The sequence below is a fragment of the Pipra filicauda genome, unplaced genomic scaffold, assembly GCF_003945595.2.
Source record: "Pipra filicauda isolate LSUMZ 115617 unplaced genomic scaffold, ASM394559v2 scaffold80_size11013439_pilon, whole genome shotgun sequence".
Lineage (NCBI taxonomy): Eukaryota > Metazoa > Chordata > Aves > Passeriformes > Pipridae > Pipra > Pipra filicauda.
This window is the reverse complement of record NW_024104987.1, coordinates 364561-392557: the sequence shown is the minus strand read 5'-3', so window position 1 is coordinate 392557 and position 27997 is coordinate 364561. Positions and strand designations below refer to the sequence as shown.

At 63.9% G+C, this 27997-nt stretch overlaps 4 protein-coding genes across 5 annotated transcripts; 2 read left to right on the top strand and 2 right to left on the bottom strand.

Moving 5' to 3' along the window:
• Positions 1 to 15: 15 nt before the first annotated feature.
• On the top strand, positions 16 to 6892 carry SLC25A10 (solute carrier family 25 member 10). The gene is made up of 11 exons (XM_027716855.2): positions 16 to 105; positions 2961 to 3080; positions 3214 to 3328; positions 3408 to 3456; positions 3770 to 3811; positions 4094 to 4137; positions 4632 to 4702; positions 4807 to 4899; positions 5140 to 5217; positions 5326 to 5382; positions 5848 to 6892. Exons 1-11 carry the CDS (start codon positions 16 to 18, stop codon positions 5947 to 5949), a joined length of 861 nt encoding a protein of 286 aa, XP_027572656.1. The 3' UTR covers positions 5950 to 6892.
• A 1995-nt stretch (positions 6893 to 8887) lies between these two features.
• On the top strand, positions 8888 to 18533 carry GCGR (glucagon receptor). Of its 2 annotated transcripts, XM_027716815.2 has the most exons (14): positions 8888 to 8963; positions 15030 to 15188; positions 15484 to 15580; positions 15784 to 15891; positions 16039 to 16160; positions 16247 to 16353; positions 16444 to 16597; positions 16699 to 16858; positions 16935 to 16995; positions 17225 to 17294; positions 17444 to 17532; positions 17612 to 17750; positions 17856 to 17897; positions 17964 to 18533. In XM_027716815.2, exons 2-14 carry the CDS (start codon positions 15138 to 15140, stop codon positions 18255 to 18257), a joined length of 1494 nt encoding a protein of 497 aa, XP_027572616.1. In that variant the 5' UTR covers positions 8888 to 8963; positions 15030 to 15137; the 3' UTR covers positions 18258 to 18533. The 2 variants fall into 2 exon arrangements, with proteins under 2 accessions (XP_027572616.1, XP_027572595.1); XM_027716794.2 differs by lacking the exon at positions 8888 to 8963 and having other exon boundaries at positions 15131 to 15188; positions 15426 to 15580.
• Positions 18534 to 21883: 3350 nt separating this feature from the next.
• Positions 21884 to 23830, bottom strand: MCRIP1 (MAPK regulated corepressor interacting protein 1). The gene is made up of 4 exons (XM_027716925.2): positions 23653 to 23830; positions 23463 to 23581; positions 23277 to 23375; positions 21884 to 23167 (listed from the first exon to the last, which is right to left on the bottom strand). Exons 1-4 carry the CDS (start codon positions 23658 to 23660, stop codon positions 23103 to 23105), a joined length of 291 nt encoding a protein of 96 aa, XP_027572726.1. The 5' UTR covers positions 23661 to 23830; the 3' UTR covers positions 21884 to 23102.
• A 326-nt stretch (positions 23831 to 24156) lies between these two features.
• PPP1R27 (protein phosphatase 1 regulatory subunit 27) lies at positions 24157 to 25909 on the bottom strand. Its single transcript, XM_027716899.2, has 3 exons — positions 25691 to 25909; positions 24536 to 24686; positions 24157 to 24336 (listed from the first exon to the last, which is right to left on the bottom strand). Exons 1-3 carry the CDS (start codon positions 25905 to 25907, stop codon positions 24213 to 24215), a joined length of 492 nt encoding a protein of 163 aa, XP_027572700.1. The 5' UTR covers positions 25908 to 25909; the 3' UTR covers positions 24157 to 24212.
• Between the last annotated feature and the right edge of the window lie 2088 nt (positions 25910 to 27997).

Genomic DNA, 27997 nt, shown 5'->3' with positions numbered 1-27997 from the left:
GCAGAAGCGGCTCCCATGGCGGAGCAGCGCGTTTCGCGCTGGTACTTCGGCGGCCTTGCGTCGTCCGGGGCCGCCTGCTGCACCCACCCCTTGGACCTGCTGAAGGTGAGGGGGGGACGCGCCGGGGGGGCGGCTCTGACGGCGTGTGGGAGGCTGTTTAGGGGGATAGGGAGCGGGTTTGAGGAGCGCGGAGCGGCTGTGAATGGCTGCGGTGGTGCGGGGGGTGCTGTGAGGGGATGGGGAGGCGGTTAGTGCGGCGGGGAGGGGTTGGGGGGACGGTTATCGGGGCTGGTAGTGGTTCTGAGGGTCCCGGAGCGGCTGGGAGGGGTTGGGGAAGGGGTTAGGGTGAGTTGGGAGTGGCTGTGGGGGTCCCGGAGGGGTTGCGGTGGGACGGGGAGCGGGTCTGAGGGACTGGGCTGCGGGACGGGGGGCAGCTGTGAGGGGACGGAGAGCAGGTCTGGGGGCTCCAGGGCGGCTGTGAGGGGTCAGGGGGTGGCTCTGAGCGGCTGGAAGTGGCTGTGAGGGTCCATGAGAGGTTGCGAGGGGATAGGGAGCCATTCTGGGGACCTGCGGAGCGAGTCTGAGGGTCCCGGAGTGGGTGAGGGACCAGGAGACGGCTACCAGGGGAGGGGAGGTGGCTCTGAGTGGGCTGAGAGTGGCTATGAAGGTCCTGGAGAGGCTGTGAGGGGACGGGGAGCAGGTCTGAGGGTCCTGGAGCAGCAGCGGGACTGGCTGTGAGGGACCTGGGTGGGAGTGAGGGTCCCAGAGTGACTGCGGGGCCGGAGAACAGCTGCAGAGCACCAGGGAAGCAGCTGCCGGGGGCTGGTTCTGAGGGGCTGACTTCCGATTTGAGGCTGTGCGGGTACATGACCCTGGGATCAGGGAGGAGGGAGCCGGCGCTGGGGCCCGGGGACACAGCTGAGGGGTCACAGACCCAGCCCAGGGGAAGGGGCGGATGTGTGGGGCTGAGGGGTCTGGGGAACTCGGAGTGTCTGCCCTGGGGGCTGTGGAGGACGCCTTGGCCTCCCCTGCCCGGGCACGGCAGTAACTCCAGGGCTGGCGGTGTTGGACACTGTCCCACTGGGCTCTGGGCCCTCTGGCCAAGATGTCACCTAGGCGCCGCGGATGACCTGGCATCCCCACTGCTGCACAAAGGGCGCCGCGCGCAGCCCTGCGCTGCCAGCACCCACGGACGGGGCGAGTGCCAGCGCTGCCTCGAGCCTTGTGTGCCAGCCAAGCGGCGATGAGCCTGGCAGCCGGGCAGGCTGCAGAGGGGGAGCGGGAGATCCAGCCCAGGCCAGGGCCTGCCCTGCCCAGGGCTGTGCCCATGGGTGAGGCTGGGACAGACAGCCCCTTCCCACCCCACGGCATGGAGGAAGGGGAAGATGTACTGGGCACAGGCACAGGAGAGCAGTCAGCCCTGGCAAGGGAGTGCTGCCTCCCCAGTGTTCAGCCTGTTGCTGTGCCCTGTCTGCCCAGTGGAGGTGGCTGCCAGCCCATGGGAGCTCGTGTGGGATGCCCTGGCAAGGCGCTAAGAAAGGGAATTTGTCTGACACATGCCTCTCAATCTGTCTCTGAGCCAGCGTGACGGGTGTGACATTTGGGCCATGTCCCCTTGCTGTCCCCTGCAGATGTACAGCCCCTGAGTGCACAGGGCTGTGAGCAGTCTAGCCCACTGCTAGGTTTTGCCAGAGGGTTCACATCTGAATATTGATCATGGACCTACCTTTGGCCGAGAGCTCCCCAGCAGGGGCTGGCACCAGGCCTGGTGAGGCACAGGAGGCCTCAGGATCCAGCAGGGCAGAGTACGAAGGGCACTTCACTACCCCTCTGGACCTTGGCCCCAGCCAGCCAGCCTGGACAGTGCTTGTGCCCTTAGGCCGGCTCTCTGCAGCCACCAGCCACCCACGGGTTGCTGGCTGTGCGACAGTGACCACGGCCTGGCCAGTCCCTCCCCTGCCCGCCTGCCTGCCCTTCCTGCAGCCCTGGGACTGCAGGCAGTGGAGCGCATCCCAGCATGACTCTGCCTGACCTGCCTGCTCGTTTCCTCCGCCCCAGGCTGCCTGCAGCCTGACACTGGTCCCTGACACAAGCTCTGGTCCCTGGCATCCAAAATCCACCTGCCAGCATTGAAGGCAGGCTCCTGCACCCCTGCTGATGCCCCGCGTGGGAGACAGCAGCTGTTCCCAGCATCCTGTGGTGTGTCTCACGGCCCAGCTGTGCCGGGGCTTCTGGAGCAGGAGCCAGGCCTGGTCCCCCGACAGCAGCTCTTTGCTCTCCTTATCTCCTGGGGCCTTTGACCTACATGTGGTCTTTGCAGCACTCAGAGCATGCTCTGGCACCAGCTGACACAGCTCCCGTGCGTCCAGGCCGGCCCCCCACGACTCCCGCTGCCATGCGTTGCCCCTGGTGATGGTGGGAAGTGTTGGGCTGCTGCAGGAGGGAAGGAGAGCATCTGGCTGGCTGTGGGTTCTCTTCCTGCCTCTGCGATTCCTGCACTGGGGAGGAGGGGAAGTGGCTCCGGAGGCCTGACGCCCTGCCCTGCGTGGCTGTGACTTCACTGACCCGACTGCGTCCCTCTGAGCAAACCCATACTGGGCACTCACTCGCTCAGGTGCTGCTGGACCACCCCACCCTGAGGTGGGCCAGGATCCTTCTGGGAGAAGCAGGCGCCACCCCTCACCTTGGAGCTTAATGTTGAGGGCAGGGCCTGGGAAGGGCTGTGGGCGGGTACCTGGGCACTCCCCTTCCCTCACTGCCTCCAGCCCTCTGGTGCTGGGCTGGGCCAGTCTCCAAGTCCTTTTCAGGTGTGGGGAGCCTGGAGCTGTTGCTGTTGGCTGCTGGGCGATGCTGACGCGTTAGCCTGACACGTGCTCACGTTCGTGCCTGCTCTGGTGCCTGGTGCACTCCCATCCCTGCCTAGCCCAGCGCTGAGCTGACGCTGCTGCGTTCTGCCCCAGGTCCACCTGCAGACACAGCAGGAGGTGAAGATGCGGATGATGGGGATGGCGATGCATGTGATCCGCACCGATGGCTTCTTTGCTCTCTACAATGGGCTCAGCGCCTCGCTGTGCCGGCAGGTGAGTGCCACCGTGCCCTGCTGGCCCCTGGGCCCTCGAGGCCAGCACAGAGCCCCTGCTGCGCTGCAGAGCCCCAGGAGCTGACGGGCTGCCCTGCACCAGGGGCACAGCCGCTCATTTCCCTCTCCTCCAGATGACATACTCCTTGACTCGCTTTGGCATTTATGAGACCGCAAAGAAACACCTGGGCCAGGGCAGCCAGGGGCCTCCCCCCTTCTACCAGAAAGTGCTGATGGCTGCAGCAGGAGGTGAGCCAGGCAATGGGGCTTTCAGCCCTAGCTCCCTCAGGCTGGACACTCCCCTGACCCAGCTCTTCTTTTGCCACAGGTTTCACTGGTGGGTTCGTGGGGACCCCGGCTGATATGGTGAACGTCAGGTCAGTTCTCTGTATGACAGGGTTTGTGGCCGGTGCACAACAGCAGCTGGAATGGTGGGAAGTGCTGGGTGCTCCCGTCATCATTCCCGGCGAGCCTGCCCAGTGGTCAGTGGCCCAGGAGCTCTGTGCTCAGGATGACTGGAGCTGTTCTGCTGTTCGGTGACAGCCCCTTGGGGGGAGTGGGGCTGGAGGCAGCGTTCTTGTCCATTTGCAAACGGGCAACACAATCCCACTACCCTGGGCAGGAGTCCCTGGTGCTGGGGGGGACAGTCGGCCACCGGCCCCCCCTCACCTGCGGTGCTCTGCCTTCCAGGATGCAGAACGACGTGAAGCAGCCGCCGGCTCAGCGGCGCAAGTGAGTGGGGGACTGAGGCGGGGAGGGGCGTGAGGCAGAGGGCTGGGGAGTTGTGGAGCCGTGAGGGCTGGGACGGCGGGGAGGTGGTCGGAAGGGACCGGCGCTCCCGGGGCCGGGGGTCCGCGTGGCCGCGGGGTGGCAGCACCGCACCGGCACCGGGGGCGGCGGGATCGGGGCCGGGGCCGCCGCTCCGGGAGCCACCGGTGCCCGCGGAGAGCGGCGGGGCTGCCGCCGTGCTGGGGAGCCTCGGCTCCTGACCCCTTCCCCTCTCGCTCCTTCCAGCTATTCCCATGCCCTGGACGGCATGTACCGTGTCCTCCGGGAAGGTGAGGCCGTGCCAGCCGGGTGGGTGGGCCCGTTCCGGTGTCCTCACAGGCACTAGGGAGCCGGGGCAAGGCTGACCTGGGGAGTTCACTCAGCCAGGGCAGGGAGAGGGGCTGGGGGATGCCCTTGGGGCTGGGGAGCCCAGGGGCATGCAGGGCCTGGCACCACCACACTGTCTGGCTGGTGCAGGGGCTGGGCCAGGGCTGGCAGGGCCTGGCAGCCTGCCCATACTCGGTGGGAAAGGGAAACCTGCCAGGAGTGTGATGGAAAAGCGCAGGAGGGTGGAGCAGGTGGGACAGGGGATGAGCAGAGGCAGGGAGGAGGTTGGGCCATTTTGAAGGACTCCCCTATCCTGCATCCTATTTGCTGTGGTGTGTTTTAAGGAGGGCTGTGCAAGGAGTTTGGGACATAACCTGGGCAGGGAAGAAGGCTCCAGGTAGAATGGGGTGTGAGTGATGGCCCAGGACTATGCTGATCCCCATCTGTCTGTCCACAGAGGGCCTGAAGAAACTCTTTTCAGGAGCTACTGTGGCATCCTTCCGTGGGGCCCTCGTCACCATTGGGCAGGTAGGACAGCTCTTCTGGGCAGTAGGTGCCTGGTGGAGGGACTGGGGTGGTCCCTAGTGTGGTGAGAAAGGGGAACATGTCACTGATTCACAGTGTCTTTGCAGCTCTCCTGTTATGACCAGGCCAAACAGCTGGTTCTCGCCACTGGGTTGCTGTCAGACAACATTGTCACTCATTTCCTGTCCAGCTTCATTGCCGTGAGCAGAGCTGGGGCTGGGGGGGCAGGGCCGGGGCTTGGTTTGCTTGCAGTGAGGCTCAGGGTGCCAGGCTGGGGCTGCCAGAGCCACCACTCTGGGCTTGGACTGAGCAGGGCTGGGCACAGTGGCTCTGGGAGGTTCCTGGCCTGGTGTTGGGCCCAGACATGGCTCTGGGTCTCTCCAATGACCGCAGCAGTCGGTGGCACCGGGGTCTTCTGATTCCCCGATGACTCTCTGCAGGGCGGGTGTGCCACATTCCTGTGCCAGCCCCTGGATGTGCTCAAGACCCGCCTCATGAACTCCCATGGGGAGTACCAGGTGAGTCACCCACCCTGCCCACCTCACTGCTGCTCATCCTCCCCTCTCTACACACGGGGCCTCTGCTTCCCAGCCCCTCCCACCTCATCTCTCACCCTCCCGCCCCAGGGTGTTGTCCACTGTGCCATGGAAACTGCCAAGCTCGGACCCCTCGCCTTCTACAAGGTATGTAGCTGGGGGTGCGTGGGGTGGGACAGGCTGGGCCCGGCTGGGAGTAGAGGTTGCCATCCAGAACAGTCCTGGGACAAGGGCCTTCCAGGCTCTGCTGTGGTGGCTTGGCTGCTTCCCGCATAAGGCCTTCATCCACCTGGCCTGGGCTTGGCCCCAGGGTAACACAAGCCCTGGCCTCGCCCCAGAGCCTGGGCTCAGGCACTGCAGCCATGGCGCTGTTGCACCCATCAGGCTCCCAAATGGAGGGCAGGTGCCAGCACCCATGTGTAGAGCAGATGGGCTGGCATGTGATGCTGAGACCTGTGTGCCCTGTGGTGGCCGCGGTGCAGCAGTCCCTGCTCTGCAGCCCGCGTTGTGTGCCCACCCAGCGCTGCCCCATGCCTGCCCACTCGTGCCACTGCCAGGAGCACCAGGGCCAGGCACACACTGACTCTCCCCCTTCTTGCTATCCCCTTCCAGGGCTTTGTTCCTGCTGCTGTCCGGCTCGTTCCTCAGACTGTTCTCACCTTTCTCTTCCTGGAGCAGCTGCGCAAATATTTTGGGATCAAAGTGACCACCTGAGTTAGAGGGATGGGGCCCTGCCTCACCCCAGAGGGATGAGCATGTGGGTCACCCCCAAGATCCCAGAACCTCTCTCTGCTCTCTGGGGCCAGCACCATTCTCCCTCCTTTTGGCCCCATTCCTGTGCCTTGCCAGCACCTGTGGCCAACCCCCCAGACTCCCCTCTCCTCTCACCCCCATTCTCAGTATCTCCATTACCTCTGCACTACTGGTTTTGGGTTTCTTGTGGGGGTTTTTTGCTGTCTTCCTATTGCCCTACTTCTGGCCTTGAGTTCTGTCCTTGCCCCCTTCAGCCCTGTCCCTCACGTGCACCGGGAACAGGACTGTGCTATCCCGGGGAGGAGTGGGATTGGCTGCCTGGCTCTGTACCTCATTGCAGAACACATAGGGCTGAGGGGGCTGGTGCCCCTGCGGCTGTGGGACTTGGGCTCAGGGCAGTGGGGGTGAGGCCCTATCCTCCCTCAGTGCCTCTGGCCCCCATGCTCCCCACCAATGCCAGCTCAGCCTGGACCCCCTGCCCTGCTCCTGACCTCCCACACCCTGCTTCTGCTTGGCCAAAACTCCCCAGCGCTTCCAGCCGCTGGGCTTTTCAGGGATTGTGCCTCATACCAATGAGGGCGGGGAATGCACCCCAGCCAGCCCCAGCTCTGGCAGGGCCCAGCAACGCCTGCTCGAGGACCCAGTACTCGCTCACTCACAGCGTGCCCTCGTCAGACCCAGCCTCTGTGGGGGCATCCCCCCATGCTGCTCTGCAGCCTCACTTGCCCCAGGGCTGAGCAGCCCCCTGCCCCTCACAGCCCCCTGGCCCTGCACCACCCTGTGTGCAGGGGCTGCGGGCACCAGCCCCTCCGCCGTGTGCACCTCTGTGTGTGCTGGCCCTGAGGGATCAAAGAACTGGAATATCCATGACCTTAATGTATAATAAAGGTGAACGTGGACAGGGCCTGCTGTCCTGCTTTTGAAGGGGGGATGCTGCACCCCCTTTCTGCTGCCGAGGGCTTGGGCTGCGAGCTGAGCCTCCCAGAGTGGAGGGAGACGAGCAAGGCATGGCCCCTGGCACCGTGCCAAGCAGGGGATCTTCACTTTGCTCTGCCCAGCACCCCTGGACCTGTGCAAGGGGAGCTGTGGGCAGGCTCTGGCCAGTCCTGTGCCGAGCTGTGCCCGGTCTCAGCTGTGCTCTGAGATGGGGCCATGCCAAGGGCGCCCGTCACCTCCACCGGAGCTGCCTCCTGGATGTGACACTAATTGGGCTCCGGCGGGTGGAACAGAAGCAGCCTGGCACAGCAGAGCAGTGAAGGCTCGTCACCTTAACGAGGCTTAATGATGCTGGCTGGCATTGCCACTCTGGGCCTGTGCCCAGTCCCGGCAGAGGCCATGGGCAGGTGAGCGCAGGGGGAGCTGGGCTCTCTCCTAGTGAGGGGCTGGGGGCTGCCCGGACAGGCTGTGGTGCCTCGTACCCCGGCCAGCCCAGCACTGCTCCCACAGCTGGCGGGCACTGCTCTGTGCCACGCGACGGGCCAACGTGGAGTAGGGGAGCAATAGAGCCCCCATGGTCCCCCAGCAGCACAGAGCCCTTCTCAGGCCCACGCCAGCCAGTGCCAGGGATGTTCCCACTGGGCTGCGGTCCCACCAGCTGCGCCCGCCCCATGCTCCCAGCACGCACATACCCTGTCCCCATGTTACTCATGGCAGCCAAGCTGTGCTGCAGCCACACTGGCAGGACAGTGTGTGCCAGACACAGCCCGAAGCACGGTGCCCACAGCTGCAGCGCGCTGGCACTGCTTATCTCTGAGCATCAGAGAGCGGAGGGCTGGCAGCAGCCTGTGGCCATCGTCTCCGCACTGGCCACCCCCTGGTCCCACCCTGCCCTGTGCCAGGGCCCCAGCAGCTGCCTGCAGGGGTTCCCTCAGAGCACTTCAGTGCCCTGACCCCGGGCAGAGATGGGGGTCGCCAGTCCTCCCCCCACAGTCCCCTCCTGGCCCGGATGGGTGACAGGGCCACCTCCAGGGAGACAGCCATGGATCTGACCCCCTGGCACTGTCAAAGCACCTGCAGGATCCAGCATGGGCTCGGGCTGCTCTGCCCACACCAACGGGGGCTTCCAGCCAGTGGAAGCCTCACAGAGCGGGACCTCGGCAGAGGCAGCTCTGGGGACTCCGGGGAGCCGGGGTTGGGCTGGGTTGGGCTACGGAGGGATACACTCCGTGTACCTGTGCTGCCACAGCCGCTATGACCACCGCGTCCTGCATGGCCCAAGGTAAATGTGTTTGTGCCGGGGGGCCGGGGCAGGGTAGGCCGCTGGCACCCCCGGGCCGGGGGCTCCCCCGGGCCCCTCTCCAGACCTAGCCAGGAGGTCCCGGAGCGTTGCTCTGTCTGGGCTCTGTTTACCTGCAGCGGGACGGCGGCGGCAAACACCGACCCGTCACCGCCGGCGCCGGCCGGAGCGCGGGTGTTGAGGCGGCTCCAGGCGGCACGGCCGAGATCCGTCCAGGTCCCCAAGGGGCCGAGCAGCCCGCGCTCCCGCGCCGGGGCCACCGGCTCGGGGCACGGCAGGACCGGGGACGCGCTGGGACTGGGGAAACGTCCCGGGGGGGACGGATCCCCGGCCCGCTCCCCCAGGGTCGGAACGGTCCAGCTGCCCTCCCCGCTCCGCCCGTATCCGCCGCCGAGCCGAGCCGGTGCCCGGGAGCAGGGCTGGGCGGGGGAGACAAACGGCGGCGGCCCCGCAGCTCCCGGGAGCGGCCGTCGGTGATGCGGCGGGCAGCGCCGAGCACTCGGGCGGAGCGGGGGCACCGGACTGCGCCCCCCTTGTGCCGGCAGGAGGAGCGGGGCGGCGGGACGCGACTCCGCGCCCCCGGTCCCTCCCCCCGCCCCGGTCCCTCCCCCCGAGCCGCCACAGCCGCCGCCGCCGCGGCTCCGGCAAAAGTTTTCGCCGGAGCGGCCGAGCGCGCCGGTCTCGGTCCCCGCCGGCTCCGAGATGCGTCCGGGAGCTGCCGCGAGCCCAGCCCCGAGAGGTACGGGGAAGGGGGGAGGAGGGCGGGGAGACCCCATCCCTGCGGGCTGAAGGCTGGAGATGCCGCACGCCCCGTCGCGTGGATGTGGATTCGGGTGACGGCTGCGCATCCCCGGGGCCACGAATTGAGCCTCGGGAGAGCAGAGCAGCAGCTCCCAGAGCCGCCCCGGTGCTAGGCGCCGGCCTCGGGGGTGATGAGTCCCTCGGTGGGGAGTGTCCTGGGCCGGGGGTCGCAGCGGGGCTGGGCCCGCTCCCCGCCTGAGCCGCTGCCGCTGGTGTCCCTGTGCAGAGGCGCTGCTGTCGGGCTCACGGCACCCCCCTGGGCGCTGCCCCGGCTGTGGCGAGCCCCCGGTCAATCATACCAGCCAGGCTCCGACGCGCTCGGAGTATCTCCCAGAGCAGCCCCTCGCTGGGGTGGGACCCGCGGGGTCTCATCGCCGTGGGCACAACAGTGCCCGTGGGTGTCTCGTCGAGGGGCAGAAGCAGGAGACACTTTTGACCCTTCCCAGCTCTCCGGGGCTTGCAGGAGCCCGGTGTGAGTGCCCTTTGTGACTCTGTCCCGAGCTCTGCTGTGTCAACACGGTGTTGGTAAATGGCTTTGTTTAACCAGGACATGTCGGGTATGTGACCTTGCCGTCCTCCTCGTTGCAAGTCCATCTCCAAAGCTGCTGCAGGTCCCGTCTGCCCGGCGCTGCACTTCCCTCAGGGCGGTGAGGGGAGCAGAGACCGCCGTGCTCAGCCTGGCTCCCCTCACGCCGGACAGGCAGAGGACAGAGCATCCGCTCTGCCCAGCCCTCGCTGTGCACCCCGCAGCGCCGCGCCCCATGCAGCGCCTGCCCCGTGTGTCCTGACCCACGCCAAATTCAGTGATTGCTCCTATGATTTTGTCTGTGCATCAGCAGGAAAATTTAGGGCCCGCAGGACCCCTCCTCGGCGTGTTAGTGCCGCCCCGGCTGCCAGCTACTGCGCTTCCCACCAATCCCGCTTCTTTCCGCGCACTGCGGTGCAGATTTTTTTTATGTTCTGTTGCCTGGAGAGGGGAGAAGAGAAAAGGCTGAACAGAGAATAGGCAAAATGTGGATTAAAAATAGTTAATGAAAAAATGTGACCGCAAGCCTTGATCCACAGCACAGGGCTGAGACCAACCACCGAGCACAGCCTCTCCATGCACCTCGCTGTGCCAGGCAGGGGCAGGGACAGGGGAAGCCAGACACAGGAGAGATGGGATGGCAGCTCAGCTCCATCCCCCTGTGCTCCTCCACTGCATCCTGCTCTGTCCTGCGTCCCCCATGGCCCCCTGGGGCCTGGGGCACATGGCTGTGCACTACAGGCATCAGTGGATGGCTGGGAATATGTGCTCCCTGCCACACCCCTGGCTCACTGGGGCTGGTGGCCAACTGTGCCCAGGGCTGCAGGTGTCTCAGGACAGGAACGGACTCTGCTGGGACCTCTTCACAGACGGGCTGCGATGTCTCTTGTGCATCTGCGCCTCAACAGCACAGGGTTTGAGCTCGCTCTTCAGAGAGGTGCTGGGAGGTTGTCCCGAGGTCCACAGCGGCTACAATGTTCATTCATGCCACGAGCTGGTCTGGGAAGGCGGATGTGGAGCTCCCAGTGCAGGGGAGCGTGTGCATCTCCCTGTCTGCACTGACCTTTTCCTAGGCTTTTCCCAGCCCTGTACCTCCCCTGTGACAGGCTAAGCACACGTGTAACACTGTGTCTCTCGTGCTTTTCTTTTGTGTTTCATGGGCTTTTGTGCAACGTGATGAACAAAACCACCCCTTTCCCTGAGCCAGGGACAAGCTGCTGTGTGGCTCAACATCCCCTTGCCAGAGCCCGCTGGGCAGCAAGGTCATCTGGCCTCTGCCTTCGTGTGCCAGAAGACCACAGTCCCTCTTTGGTACTGGGCAGCTGTGCAGGTGCCCCTGACCACGCCTGGAGGCAGCTGGGGGGTCGTGGAGGTGATGCAAAAAGCATTTCTCCTGTTTGCATCCTGTACTGTTGTTGACGAAAATACTGTCAGGGCTGGTTTGGGTTTTCTTGGTCCAAGATGACACAGAATCCGACATCGCTGGTGCCTGGTGACGTTGGCTCTCTCTATGTGCCACTGCTCAGGGCTTCCACAATCACGTAGCTCTGTGCAAACAAGCCATGGTCTTGCAGCACGAGGGCTGCTCCAGGCAGCTCAGCTGCTCCTCTGCGGCCAAAGTTCCTGGTACTCAGTTCTCAGAGAAGGACTGGAGCAGGGGAATGGGAGGCATCCCCTAGCTTGGGGCAGGGACATAGGCAGAGACAGTGCAGGCCAGACCTCCTGGGCCTCCCTGCCCTGGCTGTCTCCCCCCACCCTTGCCCCTCTTGCCATGGTCTTGGGTGGAAAGTGGAGCAGCATCTGCAGGGCCAGACTGGTGCTGGCATTGCATCAGCTCTGGCCCGGCACTGTCCCCTCCCCTGCCAAGTGCCAAAGCCCCTGCCGTGTTGGCGTGTAGCTCCAGGCTCAAAGCCAAGCCAGCCATGGAAAGCGCTGCATTAGCGCACGGGGGGCTAATCCCTGTGTCCAGAGGGCACACGGCCCCCCCCCGCTGCCTCCGAGCCAGTGGGGCTGTGCCGGGTGCAGGGCTGTGCTCGTGAGGAGGCCGGATGCCCATTCCACTGGGGAGACGAGAGTCCTGTAGGGCACCAGGCTTTGGGGGGCTGTGCCAGCTTCACAGTGCTTGTGCAGGGCCATGGCTGTGCCAAGGCGCTCTCGGGTCATGTTGCAAATGCCCATGAGTGTCCCATGGGGGCTCACCAAACCACTGATCCATGTGGCAATAGAGCACAGTGATCCCAGATGTGGAGCTCGTTCCCTCACACGTGCGATGGCAGCAGTGCTGGAGGGGCTGAGGGGCAAAAATCCCAGGGGAAGCTGACCAGGGTGGGATGAGGAGAGAGTCTCTCCCCAGGCAGGCCTGGGCACTTAACTGACTGTGGGGGTCCACGGTGGTACAGAGCTGCTGCAGGGCAGCATGGGGTCTTTGCATCCACCAGTGGGGAACAAAATCCCAACATAAGCCTTTTCCCATCTGTTCCCTGTCTTGGTGCAATGCCATGGCCATAGTGCACCCAGGTCCTCGACTCGCCCCATACTCTGCCCAAGCTGCACACTCTGACCTCTGCCTCCTGAGCATCCCAGGGCCAATGGTGGCCACCATGAGTCATTGGTTAGCCAGGAGTCACAGGGACACCAGTTAAAGGGGAAGGGGGTCCTTGCTTTGCCCGTGCAGCTGTAGAGGTTGGCACCACTGGCTGGGGAAGGGCTCAGTACACAAACACAGATACCATTGACAGCCCCACTCCCCCTACCCTGAGGGCAGATGATGATGCCTGTGTTGACCCCTCAGCCCCCCAGCACTGGGACTGCCAGCACGGTCCCTGCTCAGCTGTGTCAGAGTTGGCTCCTTGTTCCTGCTCTGCCATCATGGGCACGAGATCTCTCCTTCATGGCTGTGGCAGTGGAGCCGTGCCGGGTGTTTGCAGCCCAGGCTCCACGGGGGTCAGCAGCCACAGAGCTGTGACATGGGGACACACCACATTGTCCAACACCAGTGTGGGGTGAAAGTCCCTTGCACACACACTGTCATGCGCTTCAGCCCCTCAGAGGCACCCACTCACAAGTCAGGTACCCTGCACCCAGCACCCACGGCCTGGTGTAGTGGGGGGTTCCCCAAAGACTGGCACTGGCTGGGAACGAGGTGCCAGGGCAGGGAATGTGGCACTGAGAGTCAGTTGGGCATGGCAGGGTGAGAGAAAGTGGTGGGTGATGTGGGGCCACGTCCCTCCTGTGGTGCTGCCTCTGGCACCCAGGACGTGGCTGAGAGGAGCCTCTGGCACTGGCAACAAGGGCATGTCCAGTTGGCAAAGCCACTGCTCCAAGCACTGTGGGTACTGCTGCTGGGCAGTACCAGCTCCCAGGTGGTGCTGCCGGTGGTCCTGGCCTCCCTACACCCTGTTGTTCTACCACACAGAGCCACTGCTCCCTCCCTGGCACTGCCCACTGCATAGCACATCCACATCTCTGCTGGAAAGAGCCCTTGTCTGTGCTCCCTGCAAGGCAATGGAGCTGTGAGGGCCCCCCACCTAATGGGGCGTGGGGGTCCAGTACAGTGCCATGGCTGCACAGTGCCATGGGCAGCTGGGGCAAAGGGCCTGGGCAGGGTGAGGAGGGAGCCCCGTGCCGTGGCAAGGAGCGTGACTGGCCCTCGTGCCAGGACCCCTCACCCAGTGCAGTCTGCCCGGCTTGGCCACGGCAGGGCCAGGGGCCGGGGAGTGGCTGCCAGCTGGGGGAGTCCAGGGCAGAGGCCTCCCCGCTGCTAAATCCCACTGCAGCAGCTAAAAATAGCGACACCTCTGCCCCAAAGCTGCTCCCCGGCCACTCAGAGGGGCTGGCAGCGAGTCGCTGTAACCCACGCGCCTGGAGAAGCATTCCCAGCCGGGGCAGGGATGGATGCTCGTCCAGGGATGGGCACCAGCACCTTCCATGGGGTCGGGATGTGAGCACTGGTGGGATGGAGTAGGTGGGGTTGATGTTGTGGGGCTGGGGGTGGGACAAGGACAGGGATGCTGGCATGGGGGAAAGAGACAGGGATCCTAGGGTGGGGATGGGAGAAGGACTAGGACAAGGATGCTGGTGTGGGGACAGTTTTGCTGGGTGAGGCTGAGGGGGATGACACAAGGATAGGGATGCTGACATGGTCAGGTGGCCAGTGGGCACCCACCAAAGGTCACTGTTCCCAGAGGCCACCCAGTGAGGACTGTCCCAGGAGACAGTTCCCTCTGTCCTGGGACTGGCTAAATAAGGCCATTGCAGGTCCTGCTCCTCAAACTGCGTCTGGAGCTCCATGTGCTGATTAATGAGCTGCTCCAGCAACCACTTGCGACATGGTGAGTGGGTCTGCCCTGGTGGAGGAAACACGACTTTCCCAGGGATAAAAATAGGCACAGGCAGAGCGGCGAGCCCTGGGAGCAGGGCTGGTCAGGGAGCGCAGCACTCCGGCTGGTGCCCGGGGGGAGCGCAGGGGCCAGGGGCGATGCCAGATTGTCTGTGGTGGCACCGGCACTGCTGTCCCTCCCGTCCCCCACAGCTCAGCTGCCCTCACCCCACAAAGCCGTGCCGTGCCATGGGGCTGCTGCCAGAATGGCCCCTTGTGGGAAGAGCCAAAATAACACCCGGGAGCCCCATAACCGGCTTAGGGGGATGGAGGGAATTACAGCACCTCGTGAGCCAGGGTCTGTGCAGAGCACTTGGGTGCAGTGTCAGACAAGGCCCTACATCATTGCAGGAGCTTGGGGCAATGAAGGCACAGCGGCACAGCCCAGCTGAGCTGGTCTCAGAGCCAAGGCAGCCCCACAAGCCGGGATCCCTGTGGGTTAACAGCCAACCTCTGTCCCCATCCCTGCCTGGCCCCGTGCTGTTGGTGGCTCCCTGTCCACCTCCATCCTGGATAGGTGCTGCTGCAAGGCCATGGCTGAGTGCCCCAAGGGCCGCCCTCCGGCATGAGAGTCAATGGGAAGGGGGGAGCCCAGGTGCTGGGCCCCACCTGAGAGCGTGCTCAGGTGTGGGGAGGGGTCCTTCTGCCATGGGGGCCCAGCACTCTCAGAGCTTAGCACTGATGTACAGCTGGGCACCAGCACCAGTGTGGGGTGGCACAAGCCCGGGTCACCCCTGGGGGTCTGGAGGCAGTGCTGCCATGGGGCACCAGAGTCTGCCCTGCTCAGAGGTTGTAATGTCCTGCATATGGCTGCACTTTGGCTGCACAGGGGTTGGGGTTGGCTTGATGAGCAGAGAGGCCACATGGCCACAGTCCCAGTGCCATCCTGGGGAGGAAAAAGCAGGTACTTGGTGGGAAAATGCAGGAACAAGCAGCTGAATGTGAATGCCAGACAGGGTCAGACGAGGACTGAGAAAGGTGAATGGGGCCGTGACTGGGTCAGCCCTGTGCCAGTGTGGCCCCCTCCCACCTCGCCTGCCCCCAGACCCACATCCCCCAGCTCTGCCCTGAGAGCCCCTGTGACCAGGTGTCTCACACAGGATCACCCACGTGCCAAGGCCGTCACCGCCAGGGTGGAGAAGCTGCTGAGGGCTGGTAGGAAGCCGGGCACCCTGCACTGCACCCCATGCGTGTGGCCCAGAGGAGGGATGTCCCAGCCACATCTTCTCACCCTCCCACTGTTGCTGCTCTGCTGCCAGGTAAGGATGGGCTGTCCCACACAACAGTGCTCTGCCCCATGCCCAGCTTGCTGCACACCCCGGGCCGCCACTGATCCACCCCTGCCCACCACGGCCCCTCGCCATGGCAGGCACTGCAGCAGATGATGCCCTTTCCTGCCCGCCCCGCCATCCACATGACATGGTGTGGCATGGCACAGAGTGTTAGCCTGCACTCACTTGTGGCTGTCCCAAAGCTGGGGTCACTGCCTGTTACAGCAGGGCAGCCCCTGTGGGCAGGATGCGGGTGACAGGTGACACTTCCTGGTGCCCCCAGGGCCCCTCTGCCCAGATCACGGATAACCTCTTTGAGAAATGGACTGCGTACAGAGAGGAGTGCCAGCACAACATGAGCCGCCTGCCTGCGCCCACAGGTCAGTGCCCACGGGGGGCCAGCAGGGTTCTCGTGGGATGGGAGGGGGACAGGGGCTGGCGGGGGGTCCCACTGAGATGGGGATGGGGCAGAAAAGCCAGCACAGGGTCCAAACAGGACAGGGACAGAGCAGGGGGCCAGTGGGGGATCCTGATGTCCAGGGAGGGTGAGGCCAAGGCACTGCCATCTCCTATCCTGTTGCAGAGCTGGTCTGTAACCGCACCTTTGACAAGTTCTCGTGTTGGCCTGACACCGCACCCAACAGCACGGCCAGTGTGCCCTGCCCCTGGTTCCTGCCCTGGTACCACAAAGGTAAGAGCTGGCAGGCACGTGCTCCTGTGTGGTGTGTGCACACATACGTGTGTGCACCTGCTGCTGCAGGTGCTCGTGCCTGTGCTGGTGCGCGGTGCCTGTGGGGGCTCTGGGGCCAGCACACCCCACCACCCCCTGCCCTCACAGTGAAGCACAGACACGTCTTCAAGACCTGTGGGCCGGACGGGCAGTGGGTGACGGGGCCGCAGGGACAGTCCCTGCGCGATGCCACACAGTGCCAGCAGGATGATGAGGAGATAAATGCGCAGGTGGGTAGAGCTGGGCAGCAGGGGTGCAGGGGTCCCTCCCTGCCCCCCTGCCTGCTCCTGCCCTTACTTGCTCCCTCCTCTTCCAGGAAAAATTTGCCAAGACCTATGGCAGCTTCAAGGTGATGTACACCGTGGGCTACTCCATGTCCCTGTGCGCGCTGCTGCTCGCCCTGGCCCTGCTGCTGGGCTTCAGGTGGGGGCGTGGGCACGGCTGCCCGCAGAGTGGGCAGGTGGAGACTGAGGATCTGTGTGCGGGCACTGACAGCAGACCCTGCATCCACAGCAAGCTGCACTGCATGAGGAACTATATCCACATGAATCTCTTCGCCTCCTTCATCCTGAAGGGTGTCTCCGTGCTGGTCATTGACGCCCTGCTCAAGACCCACTACAGCGACAAGATCGACGGTTACAGTGTGCAAGTCTGGCTGAGTGATGAGGTCAGTGCTGGTGGGGCAGGGGTGGGGGCTGGTGGGGCTGGTGAGGCTGGGGGCACAGGCACACACAGAGGCAGTGCTGCAGCCCTGACCTCTGTCCACAGGCAGCCGCAGGCTGCCGGGCAGCCACAGTTTTCATGCAGTATGGCATTGTGGCCAACTATTGCTGGCTGCTGGTGGAGGGCATCTACCTGCACAATCTGCTGGTGGTGGCTGTTTTCTCCGAGAGGAGCTACTTCACCCTCTACCTGTGCATTGGCTGGGGTGAGTTTGCATGGCCTGGCCCCCCTGACCCTTTCCCCTGCCATGCCTCACCTGCCACCTGCCCACCTCCCCTCAGGGGCACCCGTGCTGTTCCTCATCCCCTGGGTCGTTGTGAAGTTCCTCTACGAAAACATCCAGTGAGTATCAGCCCCTGCCAGTGGCTGAGGGAACACAGGGCACAGTGGGTGTGTGTGGGACTGTGGGGATGTTGTGATGGCCCCAGAGAGGCTCCACACCACTGCCCATGCAAAGGGCAGGGTGCCTGCCCGTGGCGCTTGCTCAGCCAGGGCTGCCGATGCCACACCAGACTCCAGCAGCCACCTGGTCAAGGGGCTTCCTGGCAGTCCCCATCCCTCCCCTCTGCAGGTGCTGGTCAACTAACAACAACATGGGCTTCTGGTGGATCCTTCGCTTCCCTGTGTTCCTGGCCATCCTGGTGAGCCCATCACAGCCCCTCACTTGGTGTCTCAGCATCTCTTTTGCAAGCCCTGAGACAGCTGTGAGAGAGGCTGCCCAGGGCAGGGGGAAAAGCTGTCCTGCCTGCCCTTGCCCCTGCCCCTCATGGCACACTCCATTCCATTGCAGATCAACTTCTTCATCTTCATCCGCATCATCCAGATCCTTGTCTCCAAGCTCCGTGCGCACCAGATGCGCTACACTGACTACAAGTTTAGGTGGGCGCTGGGCATGGCCCACCCTGCGTGCCCGCGGCACACACGCCTGTGCGTCCACCTCGTGACCCCTGTCCCCCAGGCTGGCCAAGTCCACGCTGACGCTGATCCCGCTGCTGGGCATCCACGAGGTGGTCTTTGCCTTCGTCACAGATGAGCACGCCCAGGGCACGCTGCGCTATGTCAAGCTCTTCTTCGACCTCTTCCTGAGCTCCTTCCAGGTGAGCCCAGCCTTTGCAGGACCAGCCTTCTGTGGGGACTCAGTCTCGGTAGGGACCAGGTTGGGGTCTGGCTGTGTGCCTCACACCTCTCCTCCCTCCACCCAGGGGATGCTGGTGGCCATTCTCTACTGCTTTGTCAATAAGGAGGTGAGTAGGACAGCGGGGGCAGGGGCAGCAGGGGCGCTGGGTTGTGCTGATGGCATCTACCCACAGGTGCAGGCAGAGCTGTTGAAGCGATGGCAGCGCTGGAAGCTGGGGAGGGACCTGGCTGAGGAGTACAGGCACACCTACAGCCACGCACCCAGCGCCCGCAACGGCGCCGGCAGCGCCTGCGAGAAGCACCAGCTGGTGAGCGGCTGCACCAACGGGCTGGGGCACAGCCTGGCCCCCCACCCCGGCTCCCACCGCCCCGAGAGAAGCGGGCGCGGCACCACTGAGCACCTCGCCCTGGGAGATCGCCACCACTGCTACGAGTTCCCTGAGACCACGGCCGAGAGCCACTTCTGAGCCCACGGCCAGACGGGAGGGCTGTGCTGAGCCAGTGGCGTGCTGTCGTCCCCTGCCCTGTCCTCCCCAGGCGCTGGCAGGCACCGGGACCCGCCGGCCCGGTGAGGGTGCTGCGCTGAGCGCATGGACAATGGACACAATGGGGCAGGCGAGTGGGACCTGGACCTCGACCTCTGGGGTGGGATCTGTGGGGCTGGGGGGGCTGGGGGTAGGAGTTTGTCCTGTGGTGCTGCCCTCGTGCGCCTTTGAGTCCCTGTGCACAGTGCTGTAATTTATCTGTCCTATCTGTAAATAGGTGTGGGCCCGTGCCGGGCTGCAGGGCCAGCTCCGTGTGTGGCTCTCTGTGGGGTGTGGGGACTGGGGACTCCAGAGACATCAGACACATTGGGACTGTGCTCCCACTAGCACCCACGGGTGATGGCCGCAGCCATGGACTGGGAGCTGGGCCACCTGGCAGGGATGAGCTGCACCAGAAGACAGACCCACTGCCTGCCTGCTGCCTCCAGCCCCGCTGCCTGCCCCATGGCCCTGCACAGAGGAGAGGGGCAGGCATGCAGCAGCAGCCACTGCAGTGCTGCCGGCCGAGGCTCCAGCTCCCCCAGCACGCGCTCTCCTCTGGCCGCTAATCGGCTCTGTCCTTTCGCTGCCAGGAGCCCTTAATTAAATCATTTGGCTCTGCCCACGGCACCCCCGCTCTCCCGGGAGCCGGCCCAGCCCACGGCCGGGCAGCAGCCACCGGCAGCGCTGAGTGCCGTGAGTAGCAGCGGAGTGTGGGGCTGAGGGACCCCTGTGCCAGTGGGCCGGGCTGGCCAGGGCAGGGAGGGGGCACAGCGGTGCCCTAAGAGGCTTGTGCTGCGCACATGAGCGCTAAGCCCGGATGCCACAGCTTTGGGCACCACAATCGCCTGGTGTGTGGGGATTAGACAGGTGCTGCTCCCTTGCTGGGGTCACCGTGCCTGAGGGTGACAACTGCCCTGCTGTGACCCCCGCTGCCCACAGCCCCGGGCATGGGCACTGCCCATCACCCATGACACTGCTACACCTGGCCCCAAGCGTGCCATGGTTCCAGGCCCCACACGCAGCTCGGAGCAGGGGATGTGCTGAGTGACAGGTGAGAGTTGGATCTGCACCCCAGCAGCCCCAGCAACCCCACACAGTAAACAGCAGCTCTGGGTGGGCAGCCACCCTCTTGCTAAGTCCCACCCTGTCCCAGCATCACCCGCACCCCATGGCCACAGCAGTGCCGCCCACACCGGCCAGCACGAGGAACAGCAGGAGCCACGCTGTCTGCGGGGGGTGGTGGGGGTCCCAGACCACGGCAAGGCGTCAGCGGGGCACGAGGAGGGCAGCTGTGGCCCCGGCCACGAAGCACTTGGCTCCGGCAGCAGCACCCGGCTCAGCACGCAGTAATTTTCCTCTGTTTACTCGACAACTCACTGTCTGTCCCAGCTGAATGGGACCCAGTGCCCACTGCAGCACTGGCAGTGGGAATGTGCACAGCAGGGATGGGGGCAGAGGGTCTGGGGCTGTGGGGCTGGAGGGCTGTGGCAGCAGCACTGTGGGGCTGTGGTGGAGCGGGCAAGGTGAGTGGAACATAGGGGCTGGGGTCTGCCCAGGCCCCCAGGTGCAGGAGCAGGGACAGGGATAGAGAGGGGGACAGGGATCACCCTGCTCAGAGCCACAGTGCCAGAGTGGCCAGAGCAGCCGCGTGGAGCCACTGGCCCCAATGGCCACTGCCGTCACTGCGGCCTCCTGACGTGGTAACGAGCCTAATTGAGGCAAATTGCTGGAGCACGAAGCAGTTTCTGGGAAGGTAAATATGGTCATGGCGCGGTGCCGGGCCCTGCGCCTGTTGCTCCAGTGTTGCTGTGGCAACACCCTGCTGTCGACCCCCAATGCCCCGCTGGGACCAGGCTTGTCCCACTGCACTGGGGAGAGGGGGATCTCCAGACCCTGCCCAGGAAGGGTGGTTCCATGTGTGCTACACAATGACAGGACCCTCCAGTGACCACAAGCCAGCCCCAGCCTATGGGGTGTCCTGTGGCAACATCCTGCGTCCCCTGGTGCTGAGGGACAGCCCCATGTCCCACGGTGCCTGGTGCCCATCAGCCCCGAGCAGGGACAGTGTCTGCTGATGGCTGGGAGCCCCGTGCAAGCACCCAATGTCTGCCTGCGCCAGGGCACATCCAACAGCACCTGCACCAGCCAGGTGTGCCCCACAGCCGGGCACTGCCTGTGCCGCAGGGCTGAGCCTGCAGCCCCATGCCCTGGTCACCCCCCACCTCCCACAGAGCCACATGAGCTGGCCAGCAGCTTCCCAGTATCCACAGCCGGGCACCCGGGCAGCGCCCCCCGCCCCGGCACAGCCAGGCACCCCAGGGCACGGTGCCTCACAGGAAAACTCCCACTTTATCAAGGGAATTGAGCACCACAAATTGGTCTGCAAAGTCGATTCTGCCTGCTGCCGGGCCTCTTCTCACTGCCTAATCCAATGACAAACACGTTCCTCTCCTCCTCCCACCCTTTAATCTAATGAAGAGCACCGTGTCCGAGGCACAGGGAAATAAACCCTGCCGAGGTCGATTTTTATAAGTAAACAGCTTGATTTCTCTGGCTGGCGGCCTCACCCCTTGCAGGGGCACCCCCCGCCACCCCCCCGCCACCTCCCCCAACTGTGTCACTGCCCTCACCCTGTGTTTTGGTATCAGTCTTTATAAAAATCTCCTGTTTATAGAATGAGTTTTGTACATTTCATTAGAGCTCAAGTGGCTGCTTTGCCTCTGGCTTTACTGTGCCCGAGCTGAGAGGAAAACGAGGCAGAGGCTGGTGAGGCTGCAGGACCCACATGTGCCCCTGGGGGCCCCACTGCAGCCCCCGGGACAGCCTCAGGTGAGTGCCCAGACACGGGGGTGGTGCTGAGCTTTGTGGCAGATGGACAGTAGCCTGCCTGGCCCAGGGGTGGGCACCACACTCAGCTGGGATGGGTCCCCCTTCCCATCCCCTTGGGACACATGGACACAGCTCTGGACATACACAGGGCTTCAAGCCAGCTCTGCTGGCCTGTCAGGCTCCCCAAACATGGGGTACATCACCAGAACAGGTGGAGAGGGACTGTGACAGTGACAACTGTCACCTCCCGACCCCACTGTCTGTGGCTGCAGGTACACGTGCCTGGGGCAGCTGTGGTGGCAACAGGGGCTGAGTTCTCATCCCACCGTGCTGGAATCAGGCAGCAGTCCCAGGAATGTTTTGGTGATGGGAGGTAAACAGGGTCATGGCAAGCGTCGAGATGCACGCGAGCAGAAATTCTAGCAATGCTAAGTATAGCTTAAATGCCATTAAAGCAGGAGAGGGAAGAGGATACAAGGGTATTAATAGTCTCAACATTTAAATCCTGGGTGCAGTAACAGCCCCTGGGATGCTGGGTGCCTGGAGCGCTGCCCGAGCCCAAGGGCATTGTGCTGCCAGCACGCAGTGCCCACTGCACCTGCCCATGGGGAAATCAACAGCCCCAGCAAGTGCGAGGCCAGGGCCCCTTTGCGGAAAATAAACACAGATCAGAGGCAGCTCCTGCTCTCTGCCCCCCATCCCCAGCACAAGGAGCAGGGCCAGGCCGCAGCACCACATCGAGGCAGCCCCAAAAGGACACCAGCGTTTATTTACAACACTCCTCAAGTGACAGACCACAGAGAGAAAGGAAAGGGAACGGCACAGCTTAAAGACTCAACAAAGGAAAGGTACTGGCAGCCCCCACTGGCAGCCCCCAGTCCCCGCAGCCCTCCCGCAGCCGCTGGCACTGGGCAGGCCCACCAGCCCCATCTGGCCTGGAGCACAGATAGGCAGGGGGCTGCCACCTCCCCAGGGAGTGGCCCCGTGGCTCAGGTGGGCAAGGGTGGCACAGTTGCTCTCCCCAGCTCAGGCAATGATGCAGGAACCACCTGAGCCCTGCCAGGAGCGAGGGGCCCAAGGAAGGCCCCCCAGCACAGTTCCACCACCTACAGCCCCCAGGGCGAGCTGTGGGGCCAGGTCTCTTCCAAGGGTGTGTATCTGGAAAATGGTATTGGTACAAAACTGCAGCGCTGCTGGGGTGAGGAGCCCCCGAGCCTCGCTCCGTGCAGCCCCACGGCTGCTGCCTCCCGTGGGGTTGCCGAGGCACCGAGGCCAGGGGGCTGCAGGTGGCTCGGGCCCCTCTGAGCACCTCTCAGGCACCTGAGGCGGGACACCACACCTCTTTCCATCTGCAAGGAGGGGAACAACCCCCCCTCAAGCACCACAGGGATCTTAGCCTGCTCTAAGCACACGGAAAATCCAACCTCGGATGTGGCCCATGTGCTCCGGCAGCCCAGGCAGCAACTTGCTGCCACAGTGGAGCTAGGAGCAGCCTGGCTGCAGCCTGCCCAGCCCTGAACTGCACAAGCAGGCCGGATGAGGCACAGGGAAAGACCCGACTGTCCCTTCTGCCCACATCCCACCCCAGCAGCTGCGGGGCCTTGGTGCACAGACCTGGCACTGCCCATCCGCTCAGCCCAGCCCCGCCCAGCGCCCGGGGCGGCGGCAGAAGGGGTACGGGAGATCGGGGAGCTCAGTGTGAAGGGAGGAAGGACAGTTTGAGGCCAAAGAAAGCTATGAGTGGGGGACTGGAATCCTTTGCAACAGGCTCTGGGCAGCCTTGGTAAGCCGCTGAGCATCCTCGACCTCAGGCAGCTTCAGAGCCAGCCCCAAAGCTGACTGGCTCTCCCGTGAGCTTTTGGGAGCACAGACCAGAGGAGGAAATCAACACAAAATTTCAACTTAAATCTGCTTGAGGACCTTAGAAGAGCAGCCGATCCACAGGGAGGACCCGCCTTAGGACTTCTTTGCATCCTGTGTGTTCCTTCTCTTCAGATCACCCAGGTCGACGGGTTTAAACGCTGCAGGGGAGACAGGAAGAGACTTTGGCGGCAGAGGCAATGTAGCCCCCGCCCAGCCCGCGCAGCCCCCGGGCCGTCACAGCCGCGGTGGTGCACCCTACCCCCGCACCTTTCAGGCTGGGGTTCGGCATCTTCTCCACGTACTCCTCGACCAGGCCGCGCTCGGAGCCCATCTGGCTGCGCAGGTCGCGCTCCACGCACTGCCAGGCTGCGGGGATAGGGACAGGGGCCGCTCGCCTCGGCCGCGCCACGCCCCCCGCGCCCCCCTCCGCCCAGCGGCCCCCGCCCCGCTCACCCTCGTAGATGAAGCGCACGTTCTCCTCGTGGGCCGGCGTGAAGATCTCGCTGCCGGCGCCGGGGGAGCGCGGGCCGCCGCTCCGCTTCCCGTTGTACACCACTCGGGACACGGGGGAGCTGCGGGCGGAGCGCGAGGGGGCTGAGCCGGGCCCGGGGCCGCGCTAGGCCCGGGGCCGGGCGGGACTCACCTGGCCATGGCGGCGGCGGCGCTCGGCGGGGCCGGGCGGGGCGGCACTCGGCGGGTGCGGCGACGCTCGGCGGGAGCGGCGGGACTGCGGGAGGAAGGCGAGGAGCCAGGCCGGGATAGGCCGCGGGGCCCCGCCCGTCGCCGGGCAACGCGCGGCCCGCACCGGGCCCGCCTGCGACACCGCACGGAAGCGCCGCAGCGCGCAGGCGCGGCCCCGCCCCCGCCTCTCTGCCCCGCCCAGCGCCGGCCCCGGCCCCGCCCTGACCGAGTCCCGGTACCGGCCCCGCACCACCCCCGGTACCGGCCCCGCCCCGACCGAGCCTCGGCCCCGCCCAGCCCCGCTACCGGCCCCGCCCCAGCCCCGGCCCATGCCCGGCGCAAGAGCCGGCGGAGGCGGTGACCGAGATGCTTTATTGGAAAAGTACAAAGTGGTTCCCGATTCGCGGTACCGAGCGCCGCTGCCCGGCCGCCGCCCAGGCCCAGCCTGGGCCCAGCCCCGGCCCTCGGGTGGGCGCAGCCCCGCCGCCCCGGCCCTCGGGGCCGCTCCTCGCCGTGCCCGCCTCAGCGCAGCGCGGTGGCTCCGAAGAGCTGCACCAGGTCCTCGTACTCGGGGTCGATGAGGTCCGAGGGCTTCTCCCCGTCGTCGGTGGTGGCCTCCAGGCTGGCCCCGAGGGACAGGAGGTACCTGCAGGACACGGAGCTGAGCCGCCGGGCCGGGCATCCCCGGGCCCACAGCCCCGGCACCGGGAGCAGCGCGGCCCGAACAGTCCTGGGGGCAGCGCAGGGACCGGGCACCCCCCAGGAGGAGCCGCCCAGACCCCGCTCCATCCCGGCGCTGTCGGTTCTGGGGCTCTGCAGCACCGGGGACCCTCGCAGCCCCTCACCTGGCTATGTCAGCATAGCCATCGCTGCAGGCCATGTGCAGGGGTGTCCAGCCGTTCTCATCTCTCTGGTGGATGTCGGCACCGTATTTCACCAGGAGCTTGACACAGTCCAGGTTTCCCGTCAGCACGGCCTCGTGAAGAGCTGCCATGCCTGGAGGGACAGGAGGTGTTAGCCCTGGCCTGGGGAAGGGTTCTCCATACTGAGCTCACAAGTGCAGGTTGTGCACAGCCCAGGAAAGGGGTGCCAGGAAGCCTCCTGCTCAGGGAGAAGACTGTAGGGAAAGAAACAAAGACTGAGGAAGCCAGAGGAGCTGCCACGGATTCCTCTTCCCCTTCTGCAACAAAAATACCCTGTCTGGGGCACCACTGCCCTGGCCAGACAGGACAGAGGGAGGGAGAAGGAGTTGCCCTGTACTCAGAGCAGCTGCCCTGAGTCCTGGCTGGGACTCAAACACAGACACAAGAAGTCTCTGGGGTCCTGCTTTGCCTGAGTTTCGGAAGGTCCTCACTAATTAAGAATCAGTATGGACAGGAGGAAGCCTGGGGTCATTTGAGCCTGTCTGTGTGGCCATGTGACAGCAGAAGCTGAAGCCAAGCACAAGAAAAGGACAAATCTGGGCTCTGCATCAGCCCATATGGATCAAGGCATTCCATAAACAGTTGCTGTTGAGGTTGGGTGCAAACAGAATACAAAGCCTTCCCCATGAGTCCCCGGAGCCAGACATGCAAGAGGGAGCAGTGTTTGTGAGAAATGGGCAGAGCCAAGAACAAATGCAGAGCCTTTCCCCACTCTTCCTCAAGCTGGGGTGAAGACAGGAGGGGTCCTGCCCAGAGCTCACAGACCAGCCTGTGCTTGCTGCTGCTCTTTGAAGTCTCACCGCACTGCAGGTGCTCTGTTGGGCCTTGGAGGGACCTTGGGGCCAAGCTCCCCCCTTCCCACAGTGTGCGCTGACCGTGCTGTTGAGGGGAGATATTGGGGTCCTGGCTCTTGGGCCCTGCTGGGCCATGCTGAGGGCACTGCTCCGTACTAGGGAGGGACCCAGCTCACTCCAGCTCTGCCAAAGGTGGCCCATGGCCTGGCTTCCATGTCCCTCAGGGCCCTACCAAGCTGTGCCACCACTCTGCCCCGGCCCTGCTGACCCCGGCAGCACTCACCAGAGGGGTAGATGGTGTCCAGCGTCACCTTCCTGGCTCGTATGAACCTGCCCACCTGTTCCAGGTCCCCCTGCTTGATGTGGTCCTGAAAGACGACGTCGTTGGGGAAGTGCACAGTGCGCGAGGCCCTCAGGCGCGGGGTGTACCGGCCATACCGGGGCACCGACACGGGGCAGTAGTCCCTCATGCTGGCAGCAGCCTTCAGGCACAGTGGCATAGGGGTTGCTTAGCGCTCAGCCCAGCCCCTTACTGCCCTGCTCTCTCTTCTTCTGCCTGTCAGGGCTCTCCTTGCTTCAGAGCTGTGCTTTTCCCCACACTGCTGTGCTCCCGCCGTGTCCGTGTCCCCAGCCGGCACGTGTCCCCTCACCGCAGGGAAGTGACAGCCACCGTGCCCTCCTACACTCCCAAGCTGCATGCAGGAGGTGGCACCTGGTACTCGCAGCTCACCCGCAGGCCCGCAGGCCCAGGACTGATGGTTCTCTGGGGGCACCGTGTTATAAAGGCTTCCCTGGGCTATTTTGGGGACATGCAGCTCATGCTATTTGCCATGATGCTTAGTAATTGAGCCGCCCAGGCCCACAGCCTCCCACTTTTGGGCAGAAGTTGGTGTCTCATCTTACACCCACCTGTTGATGTGCCCATCCAAGGGGTCAAATCTACTCTTGTATGGATAGCCCTTCAGGGGAGCCTGGAAGCAACTTCCCAGCAACAAGCCCTCCTGGGAGAAGGGACACAGGCACGATTGCCAACAGAGGGAACTGGCCGCTCATGTCCTGACCGGCCAGCACAGTGCGGACATGCCAGGGCTGTGGTGCCAAATGCATCCAGAGCTGTTCACCCTTCTGTAGCTGCATGGGACAACTTGAAAGAAGCAGGAGGAGCAGCGCTGCCCAGCACGACTGCGACGGCGCACAGCCCAGCACGGAGAACGCGACCGGTGAATGAGGTGTCCCCTGTGCTCTAGTGAGGACAGAGGTACTGCTGATGCTTCCGAGGCAGATGCAGAACCAGAAGCCTGCACTGCTGGTCCCTGATATTCCATGTCCTACTTCAGACTGGGAAGCAGCTGCTGGTGAGGACAGACTGCTTCGAGCAGCCTCAGAGGAACAGTGGAAGAACAGCACCACCACCAGACAATTCCTGCCTCCAGTACTCTCCAGCTACACTGTCACAGGCCCAAAACAGACCACCTGCCACAGAGGAATCACTCAGGTCCATCAAGCATTCAAGCAACTACTGCTTTTACCCATTAAAGTTTGGGCATATCAGACACATGAGCATTTTGTGCTCCGGGTTGTACTGATGGGATTGTCCAGGCAGATGTGTCAGAAAAAATCCCTGTGCTGCTTTAGGAGTCAGGGATTTCACTCTGCCTCTCCTGCAGCAGACCCTTGCCTCAACCCCAGCAGCGTGGTGAGCCACACACCTGAGAACTCCTGCCCTTGTTTATCTGCTGGCAAACATCGATCTCTTGGCCGACTGTCTGCTCGGGGTTACATCAGCCAGAACATGGCACTGGGGACAGAACACTTCCAGCCTGCTTTCTTGGAACAGCAATTAGCCACATACATGAGATGGCTGCTGAAGTCCTGCTCTGCCACAAGGTGCCTTGCACTAGAAGAGCCCCCTCCTCTTAGCTGAGCACAGCAAGTCTCAGCCCAGGAACAGAAGAGAATCACTGCAGAGCTCAGACTTGGTTACACTTCAACTGGCTCCACAAAATGGACCTTTTTGAGCTGAGTCCTAGACAGCACCTTCCAGTGGAACTTCTTGCTAGTGGGGCTCCTTTCCTCCCCACCCCAAAACACAAGGCAGCTGTCACCAACCAGCCCAGGCCACCAGCACTGCCTGCTCTGCTGGGGTGCAACACTGGCTGGGACCCTGCCTAGGAGGCTAGAGCTGGAGACTGAGAGACAAGTGTTGTCCAACACCCCTGTGCCACTGCCTCGGCACACCCCTCCTCAGTGACAGGTACCAATAGCTCCCCCAGTTGCCCTCTAGCCTTACTGTGCCCTCCCTGTAACATTTATAGCGTATTTTCAAACCAAAATACCTTCAGCAGCAAGCAGCATGTTTGGAAATAGCAGTGTGGCTCACAGGGTCATGTGAGCCTGGCTGGCAGAGCCACAGCAGCCCCAGCATGCCCTGGTTCACTGGTCCAGAGCAAGGTCCCCTCACGCCAGCCAGCTGGCCCAGGGGCCACACGCTCCCAGAGCCAACTCACCCCTAACAGAGCACCTGCACAAGCCCATGGAATCTGGACAGGGCTTGGGCAAGTTTTTTTATCCTTTATCAATTATGTGGAGA